General features: G+C 44.2%; 1 protein-coding gene across 1 annotated transcript in view; it reads right to left on the bottom strand.

Annotated features, from left to right (window-relative positions):
- LOC126981178 (protein O-mannosyl-transferase TMTC1-like) overlaps positions 1–10,284 on the bottom strand; it is a 37,419-nt gene extending 27,135 nt beyond the window's left edge. Inside the window, exons 1-2 of the mRNA XM_050831893.1 lie at positions 10,171–10,284; positions 4,814–5,074 (exon numbers count right to left, since the gene is read on the bottom strand). Coding sequence (XP_050687850.1) covers positions 4,814–5,074; positions 10,171–10,284 — 375 coding nt within the window. The remainder of the gene's footprint in view (positions 1–4,813; positions 5,075–10,170) is intronic.
- Between the last annotated feature and the right edge of the window lie 273 nt (positions 10,285–10,557).

The following is a 10,557-nucleotide window of genomic DNA, read 5'->3' as shown; positions in this document are numbered from 1 at the left end:
TGATCTGAGCAGAGACAAGGAGAGGTATGTCAGGAGTTTCGCCGAGGAAGCCGAGGGCGATCTCAATGCAAATAACATCCGACCTGCTTACCAACCGCTAAAAAAAGCTGCGCTACGAACTTCCGCCTCAGATGAGTGCTGTATGATCAGCAGATGGCGGACTTGTGTCCACCATTTGCTGATCTGAATAGAGGGCTCGCTGGGATGAGTACTTTCATTGTTGAACATGGCGGATCCTCAGAGTGGCCAGCTTCCAGCTCCTGAGTTACAGGTGGTGGATGCTGTTCCACTCATCGACGAAAACCTACACTCTCTTGACGAGATCAGAACTGTGGGAAAATTAAGCGATTGAAAGGTAGCTGGTGTCCGTAAGGGAGTTCGTATCCGTGTGGAGCTGCTCAAATCTGGAGGTGAAGCCATGATACGCGGGTTGCATGCGGTTTTGACTGTCGTATATCAATCTGTTACCATTCCTCCTTACTGGATGAGGGGGCTGGTCGTCCCTACCTGGAAAGGAAGAGGGAATCGCCAGGACTGCAACAACTACCGCGTAATAACACTGCTTAGTGTGCCAGACAAGTTGTTTACTCATCTATTACTGCTTCAGATTCATAACCAACTGCTGAAGTTGCAAAAGATCTGAACATTCTTGGTTCAAACTTGGTAATTCGACAAACGACCGCATCCTAGCGCTTCGTGTAGTGATGAGGCGTCCACGAGAATTTCAAAAAGGTATGCGTGCGCCCTACATCGATCTCAGGAAGGCGTTCCATTCAGTGCCACGAGGCGCACTCTACGATCGCTTCCAACTCCACGAAGACCGTTTGTTTGCTGATTATCCTGTACTCTATGTATATACCTATTTGTATTTAACTATTTGTAGTATACAGGGTCTGAGCTCAAGCTCGGACAGTTCTGTCTTTCAATTTATTTTTCTCCAACTTTTCCTTCATTTTATGGACACTGCACGCTTCAACAATGTCTCTGTTTAGTCCATTCCATGTATCCACACTCCTGTATGGAAAACTGTACTTCCTTATGTCTTTCAAACAAGTCCCCTTTCTCAATTTTTTGTTGTGCCCTCTCAGTTGCCTCCTCCCTTCTGTCTCGAATAATCATTTCTATCAAGCACGTCCATACCACTTGTATTACTGTAAAACATTATCAGGACTCCTCGTTCTCTTTTTTCTTCGAGTGTTGGTAGGCCCAGTTCCTCCAGTCTAGTCTCGTACAACAGACTTGATAGTTCTGGTTCCATAATAGTTGCAATCCTTTGAATCTTTTCGAGTTTCCTCATGTCCTTTTTCTTGTGTGGTGGCCAAACAACCACTGCATACTCTAACCATGGTATAATCAATGTTGTTATTATTTTCTTCATCATGCCCATATCTAATTAGTGAAATGCCACACTAATATTTTGCTGTAAACTATGTGTTTATCCGAATATCTTATTTATGTGCTTCTCAGGTGTCAATGTATCTTGTATTATGATTCCTAAGTCTTTTTCTTCGTTCACTGTGTCGATAATTGTCCCTCCCATCCTATGCACTCCACATGGTCTATTTTTTTCCCATTTTTGTTGTGTGACATTTCTTTTCGTTAAACTCCTGCAGTTTATTACAATCATCATCGTCTCATTTTTCTAAGTAATTTGGCGCCATCTGCAAACACTTTTATAAACGTGTGTGTGTGTGTGTGTGTGTGTGTGTGTGTGTGTGTGTGTGTGTGTGTGTGTGTGTGTGTGTGTGTGTGTGTGCATCGAGGTGGATTAGGGGCATGGCCAGTTTCTTTCCTGTGAATGTTGAGTGACGCGGGCTGTGTTCTTGTCCTATCGCTTTTCAACACTTGTGTGGACCTGTATTAGGTAGAGTTGTAGACCATAGTTATTGTGGATCATCTGTTGGCATTACTTGGGCCATTTACCTTGTTTTTGCCGATGATGAAATAATCATTTTGATGATGGCTCTCGAGGCACAGCTGGAAGTGGCGTAGCACTTAGGAATCCATGTATCTTAGCCAAAGACCAAGGTACAGGTGTTTGGAGGCTTGCAAGATGAAACAGTACAGCCTGCCCATGCGTGACGAGGACATTGATATCCTGGAAAATTTCACATATCTTGGTAGCGTAGTTCAGAACAACGACGAGTCACGTCAGGATGTCTTATGATGGATTGGCCTGGCCAACGGTGTTATGGACTCGCTCAGCACGAGTGCCTCCTATTGTCCTTAAAAAAGTGTTTTCCGTGCTGACACCCCACCTGATCAAACTCTCCCGTCTTTTCCTTTCAACATGTTCCTTTCCTTCTTGCTAAAAGTACATCTATATATAGTATGTGGCTAAGAAGGGTGACCGTTCCATTCCCTCAAACTACCGTCTAAAAAATATAAATTTCTGTCATTTTCAAGGTTTTGAATCAATCCTTAACCGTAAAAATTTTAAACATCAATCAACTTCTGACGTTCTATCTGATCGCCAGTATGGGTTCCGCAAGGGTGGTTCTGCTGCCTTCTTAACTGACTCCTGATTTTCCTCTCCTACTTGTTTCGGTGAAACTTTTGCTGTTGTCTTAGACATCTCGAAGACACTTGATAAAGCCTGGTACAAAGCTTTGCTCTCTGAATTACCCTCCTAGGGATTATATTCCTCTCTGTACTATAATCTCCACATTCCTTTCTGGTTGATCTATTTCTGCTGTGGTAGACGGTCACTGTTCATACCCTAAACCTATTAATAATGGTGTCCCGCAAGGATCTGTTCTGTTCCTCACGCTCTTTCTGTTGTTTTGTTGTTCTTTTGCTGTTGATCATCTTAAAAAAAAAAATGTTCCATCCATTCCTTTGCTGATGACTTTAATGTGCATTACTCAATATCTAACAGAAGACCCCCTCTACATTAATTACAATATTCCGGGCTGGATGCTGGTGAACGCTTAACCTCATATCTTATTATTTTTGAATGAGGCATTAGGAACTTGTCCTTCAATGCCTCAAAAATTCGATTTCTCCACCTGTCAACTCGACACAATCTTCTGAACACCAATTCCATATTTTTCTATAACACACTGTCACCTTCTACACTAAACCTTACCGTTTATCTAACTGGAAACTTCATATCTCCTCTCTCGCTAAATCAGCTTTTCCTCAAGGTTAGGCGTTCTGTTACCTCTCCGCTATTTTTTTTTTTTTTTTTTTACCCTTTCTCAGATGCTGTCCATACAAGGACCTTGTCCGCCCTCGTATATAGTATGCATCTCATGTGCGCGGGATTGGCTCAACTTATTCAGCTCTAGTAGACAGTGGAGTCAAAGGCTCTTCGTCTCATCAACTCCCTTTCTCTTACTAACAACATTCTTTATCTTAAATTCCACAGCAATGTTGCATCTCTTTCTATGTCCTATCGACATTTTCATGCTGACTGCTCTTTTGAACTTCCTAACTGAATTTCTCCCTCTCTCCTGCGGCCCCGTTACACACAACAAATTTTTATTTTTCATCCCTACTGTTAGTCCATCCTTATCTCTTATATATCCTTTTGAAAGAGTTAACCAGCATCTTCATTATTTTATCCTTTCCGCTGGTAAACTTGGGAACAGCCTTCTATCATCTGCATTTCCCCCTGTCTGAACTCTTTCAAGAGGAGAGTATCAAGACACCTCTTTACTCGAAACTGACCTCTTTTCTGGTCTTTAAATAATTTTATTTTGTAGGAGCAGCATCTAGGACGCTTTGTTGTTTTAGTTTCTCACCCTTGAGGCGCCTCTCATACTGTAAAAAAAAATATGGCGTTGTCGATAATTGTGCAGAAGGGCAACAATCCGGATATTGAAGTCGCTTGAGCTCCCTGTCTTACTCTTTGTTTGTGAGACAAGGACACTGAAGAACACCTTGACGAGGCGAATTAATGCATTTGTTAATAAGTGTCTTCGCAGTATCATGGGATATCGCCAGAATGACTATCAAATCCTCGTTTTCTCCGTTAGACATTTTCGAGGCCTATTACCTGCATAGTCCGTCAACACCAACTGCACCTATATGGGTATGTGGGACGCTACCCAGAAGGCATTTCTGCTAATCGGGTTGTTTCCGTAAGAGACAACCCTGCTTGGAGGAGGGCAAGGAAACGCCCAAAGAGTGTGTGACTTCAGCGAGAGTTCCTTCGGTGAGGTACTTGGGATTGGAAGGTATAGCCTAATAAGAACTTGTCCGGAGAATCCCTCGTTTCGTGTCGTTGGGTGAGTGAGGCGTATGTCCTGAGTATGCCCCCGTTGAATGACTGAGTCTGCGTGCTAGTCTATTTGCTTGTCAGTATGTCTATCTTTGTGGTTGTCTGAAGATTCTTTGTAACAGTTAATTATGACTAAATGTATATTGTATGCGTGATAATTTGCATGGTCTTACCTTGTTTAGATACATGCTTGTTTGTTTTTCTGCGCATAATTTTGTGTGTGACTCCTCGCAGGACTTAGTGTTCTTATATATATTCTTTTTTCAGTGACTTCTTTGAGCCTAATACAATTTTAAATACTAAGGTGAAAAGTATTCCTTACAACCTCTCTCTCTCTCTCTCTCTCTCTCTCTCTCTCTCTCTCTCTCTCTCTCACACACACACACACACACACCTACCTACCCTCACATACACAGTCCGCGCGACCCCTCCTCAGACCTTCAATTTCCCCTCCCCCCCTCCCCCCTACTCCCCATGACTCACAGCCACATTACCTCATTACACCTCACCTCGGCTCTCTAGGTTACGCAATGTTGAGTACCCATAAAACAGCTAAAGTTGAGTTCTGACCCAGTGCCACTCACTCACCTCGGCGGCCTCATTCACGCTGTGCCTATCGTTTAACAGGTCGCCGTGGTGGGCGTGAAGGCGGGCACATAGGGTAGGCGGCCGCGAGCAGGCATGGGCGGCCCGCTGGGCGAGGTTGAGGGCGTCTTGGGTGCGGTTGGTATGAGTGAAGAGGAGGGAGAGCTGGAACAGAGCCTCCTGGTTGCTGGGCTCATTCTGAAGCACCTGCCGTAACAACTCCTCACTCTCTTGGTAACTCCGCTGCTGTAGCTTCACTCGCGCCTAAGAGAAAGGTTTAAGGGGTTTGAATTATATATGTATGGTATCACTCATGACATGAAAAGAGAACGACAAAGAAGGAAGAGAAAGGGGTAGATGAATGGTGCCGGAAGTGAAAAATAAAAGGGATTGAGAATGTGGTGACGGAAAAAAATGACTAAAAGATTGACGATGAGGAGAAAGGGAGAAGAGAAGGAATAGTTGCACTAGTAGTACTACTGGAGTAGGAAAGGAAGGCTCCTTCCGAACGGGCGCAAGCCACTCCCGATGAGGTATATATGGGAGTTGAGAAGGGAGCTGAAGCGCTCCAAAGACCCTTCCCATTACCTCAATAACCGTTTCCCTATTGTCTCACCAACACCAGAGAATAGTTCAGCATGCTCTCTAAAGACACATCCTCTCTCTATATCCACACCACACTATATTCACACAACATACACACCTTTTCCCAAAATTCAAATTTCAAAATGGCGCACCTTCACCTTGCCTCGGAGTCCCCGCCTGGGGGGGGGGACCGCAAATTCCCCCAGGGAGGACTCCCCTTCTGGCTGCCGACCCGAGAGGTGTCTTGATAACTCCTCGAACCTCTTTCTTCTTAATTTCTGCAACATTCGCGGTGTTCGTTCTAATTTTCATTCTGTGGAACACCATCTCTCTTCCTCTAAACCTCACCTTCTCTTCCTCACCGAAACACAGGTTTCTGAGGCTACTGACAGCAATCTCTACTCTGTTCCCTCCTACTATCTCTATCCTAAATTTCAATCCAAAGCGGAATGTTGCGCCTACGTGCGCAACGACATCACTTGCTCTCGTGCCCACAACCTCGACTCTTCAGAATTTTCAATCATATGGCTAAAACTTCATTGTCATTCTATTACTAAATACATATGTGCTGTTTATCTCTCACCTAACTCTACTATGTAAAAAAAAATGACTGCTTGAACTCTAAAGTGGAGCACACCTTGACCCACTCTCCCTTCGCTGAAATTTCCATCCTAGGAGATTTCAGTGTTCACCACCAGCTTTGGCTTTCATCATCTTTCACTGACCATCCTGGTGAACAAGCCTACAACTTTGCTATCCTCAACGATCTAGAGCAGTTGGTCTAGCACCCTACACGTATTCCCGACCGTCTTGGAGACAGGCCCAACATTCTAGACCTCTTCCTTACCTCAAACCCTTCTGCTTACTCTGTCAAACTGTTCTCTCCGTTGGGTTCCTCCGATCACAACCTTATTTCTGTATCCTGTCCTATCGCTCCTGTACACCCTCTGGACCCACCGAAGAGGCAATGCTCCTGGCATTTTGCTTCAACTCGGTGGGACGACCTGAGGATGTACTTTTCCGATTTCCCGTTTAATGATTATTGCTTCCAGGAGCGAGACCCCTCTGTGTGTGCTCAGCGCATCACAGAGGTGATTGTCTCTGGAATGGAGGCATACATTCCACGTACTTTATCTGTTCCTCGCGCTAGAAAGCCTTGGTTTAATCACGCTTGTTATCGTGCTGTCAAAAGTAGACAGGCAGCTCACAAAAGGTACCAGAGCCTTCGAACTAATGCTAACCATGAACGTTACATTTCTGCCCGGAATCGTGTCAAATATATTCTCCGACTAACCAGAAGCTCTTTCCTTAATAGAAAATGCCAAAACTTTGCTTTCTCTAACTCTTCCCATGACTTCTGGCATCTAGCCAAAAACATCTCCTCCAACTTCACTTCTTCATCTTTCCCTCCACTCCTTAGTCCTGACGGCAACACTGCCGTCTCATCTATCTCTAGGGCTGAACTCTTCTCTCAAACTTTTTTCTAAAAACTCCACTCTGGACGATTCTGGGCATATTCCTCCTACTCATTCCCCCTCTGACTCTTTTAGGCCTGTTATAAAGATTCTTCAAAATGATGTTTTCTATGTCCTCTCTGGCCTCAATCCTCAGAAGGCTTATGGACCTGATGGAGTGCCTCCTATTGTCCTTAAAAACTGTGCCTCCGTGCTGTCACCCTGCCTGGTCAAACTCTTTCGCCTCTGCCTGTCAACATCTACCTTTCCTTCCTGCTGGAAGTATGCCATCATACAGCCTGTGCCTAAGAAGGGTGACCGTTCCAATCCCTCAAACTACCGTCCTATAGCTTTACTTTTTTGTCTATCTAAAGCTTTTGAATCAATCCTTAACCGGAAGATTCAAAAGCACCTTTCCACATCTGACTTTCTATCTGATCACCAATATGGGTTCCGCAAGGGGCGTTCTGCTGGTGATCTTGCCTTCCTAACTGACTCTTGGTCATCCTCTCTTAGCCGTTTCGGTGAAACCTTTGCTATTGCGCTGGACATATCAAAAGCTTTTGATAGGGTCTGGCACAAATCTTTGTTTTCCAAACTACCCTCCTACGGTTTCTATCCTCTCTGTACCTTTATCTCCAGTTTCCTTTCTGACCCTTCTATTTCTGCTGGTGTAGACGGTCACTGTTCTTCCCCTAAATCTATTAACAGTGGTGTCCCACAGGATTTTGTTCTATCTCCCACTCTCTTTCTGTTGTTCATTGATGATCTTTCCAAAACGAACTGTTCTATCCATTCTTACACCGATGACACCACTCTGCATTAATCAACTTCTTTTAATAGAAGACCCACCCTACAGGAACTTAACGATTCAAGGCTGGAGGCAACAGAACGCTTAGCCTCAGACCTTACTATTATTTCCGATTGGGGCAAGAGGAACCTGGTGTCCTTCAACGCCTCAAAAACAGTTTATCCACCTATCCACTCGACACAATCTTCCTAACAACTATCCCCTATTCTTTGACAACACTCAGCTGTCACCTTCTTCAACATTAAACATCCTCGATCTATCCTTAACTCAAAATCTCAACTGGAAACTTCATATTTCATCTCTTACTAAAACAGCTTCTTCGAGGCTGGGCGTTCTGTATCGTCTCCGCCAGTTCTTCTCTCCTGCACAGTTGCTATCCATTTACAGGGGCCTTGTCTGCCCTTGTATGTGTGATGGAGCTCCACTCACACAGCTCTCCTTGACAGAGTGGAGTCAAAGGTTCTTCGTCTCATCAGCTCTCCTCCTCATACTGATAGTCTTCTTCCTCTTAAATTCCGCCGCTATGTTGCCTCTCTTTCTATCTTCTATCGATATTTTCATGCTGACTACTCTTCTGAACTTGCTAACTGCATGCCTCCCCCCCTCCCGCGGCCCCGCTGCACACGACTTTCTGCTCATGTTCACCCCTTTACTGTCCCAACCCCTTATGCAAGAGTCAACCAGCATCTTCACTGTTTCATCCCTCACGCTGGTAAACTTTGGAACAATCTTCCTTCATCTGTATTTCCTTCTGCCTACGACTTGAACTCTTTCAGAGGAGGGTATCAGGACACCTCTTCTCCCGAAATTGATCTCTCCTTTTGGCCACTCCTTTGACCTCTATTCAGGAGCAGTAAATAGCGGGCTTTTTTGTTCTCTTTATGCCCTTGAACTGTTTCTTTTGCTGTAAAAAAAAAAAAAAAAAAAGTAGTAGTAGTAGTAGTAGTAGTAGTAGTAGTAGTAGTAGTAGTAGTAGTGGGAGGAGGAGGAGGAGGAAGGGGAGGAGAAGGAGGAAGATGACAAGGAGAAGATTGGTGAAGGGAGAACGCAGAGGAAGAAAATGAGGGGAAATAGGGGATGTGGGAGGAAATGGAGAAAGAGTAAAAAAAAAGGCATGTATTTATAGATGTATGAAAGAGCAGGCCACTGAAAGCTTGATTATTTATATCCAGCCTACCTGCTTAGTGTTTTAATCGTTTTCTGAGGCAATTCAGTGAACTACAAAACAGATGAAAGCACTTTTATATTAGTACGGGAACGTTTGACTCACCCGTCTGGACCCATCAACGTCAATTTGATATTTGAAGTTTTTGATGGTTTACGCAAAAGGTAGATCTGCAGGAAAGTTGCTCATATAGGTAAAGATAATGCGCTGTAAATATGCTATACCGAATTTCAGGAACAGTAAATGACATATGGACATATGCACTTACAGAGCCAGATGATTCTTTATGTACACATAAGATAAAGAATCCTTATTTAAAGCCCATTGTTCGGTTGCGTATGATCTGACTAGATAGGTTGACACAATCTTTCCCTTCATGTGCATGTACGCTATGTTATCGATGCAAATCGGCATATATATTGGAGATTAATATGAGGTGTGAGGATTATTTGTATATATATTATTTAATAAATTATTTGAACATCAAATTAATTACTTAGGCAACGATTCAGAGCATGAGAAGTTTCATCGTGCCACGAGCTGACGATGTACCAGCTCTATCAAAACTCAGGGCTGATAACACGAAACCATGTAAAGTTTCATTATTTCTGGTACTGATGCATATATTACTACTACTACTACTACTACTACTACTATAACTACTACTACTACTATTACTGCTACTGCTACTACTAGTACTACTACTGCTACTAATAATAATACTGCTACTCAATCATTAATTAATTTGAGCATACGCCGGGGGAAGCCTCGCTTCGCCTACCCTACGACGCCAAGCCCGAATGTCCCATCGGGCAAGTCTCTATGCTGGCTGCTTTCATATTCTAATTACCTCCTGGCAGGATCTATCGACTTGCTCAAGTCAGCAACCCTGTAGGCGTCCCCTTGGCCTCCTCCACTCAGGATTGTATATTACAGAGACAACCCAATGAGCAGGATCGGCTTCTGGGTAGGATGCTACATGCCCGTATGTTGGCGTAGACGGACTATGTGCGTAATATATTTTGAATCAGTTTCACGTAGTAGTCGACAGTTTGACACAGTCAATCACACGATATCCCATGATTCTGCGAAAACCCGTATTTCCAAAGGCATCAATCCCTCTCTTCAAGTCTCTTTTTAGAGTCCACGTCTCACAGCCATAGAGTAAGACACAAGCCATTAAGAAAGGCACAAGCGACTTGAAGATCCGGATCTTTGTCCTTCAACGCAGGTATCGATGACACCATAATTATAATCGCGGTGAGCGAGTCTATAACATCGTAGGCCAAGCCAATCCACCACAGGACTTCCTTATTGAGACGCACCGTTGTTCTGAACTACGTACGCTACCAAGGTACTCTTCATCTTGCAAGCCTCCAAACATCTGTCCCTTGGTCTTAGCCCATGAGACCGGAAGTCCCAAGGGCATCGCATCCTCGTCCAGTGCCTCGAGAGTCATCACCGGAACTTCCAGTAACTTCGTAAGGATTACTGTATCATCGGGCAATTATGGTCAGTGAACCTGGTTTTGCCAAAAGATGCTCCACATTGAATTTGGTCCACAACTTCTTTTTTTTTTTTTTTTTTTTTTGGGGGGGGGGGTACGTCCTGGCCTATAGCGCAGGTAGGCTATGTTGGTTGGACCTGGTGGTCAGCACAAGTCCGTCATGGCGCAGGTAAGTGTTTATAGCGGGGAGGCGGTGGCTGAGTGGATAGCGTGACGGCGCCGCAT

This window comes from Eriocheir sinensis, chromosome 47 (genome assembly GCF_024679095.1).
Source record: "Eriocheir sinensis breed Jianghai 21 chromosome 47, ASM2467909v1, whole genome shotgun sequence".
Classification (NCBI taxonomy): Eukaryota; Metazoa; Arthropoda; class Malacostraca; order Decapoda; family Varunidae; genus Eriocheir; species Eriocheir sinensis.
The sequence above is the reverse complement of the archived record's forward strand: the minus strand, read 5'-3'. Positions and strand labels throughout refer to the sequence as shown.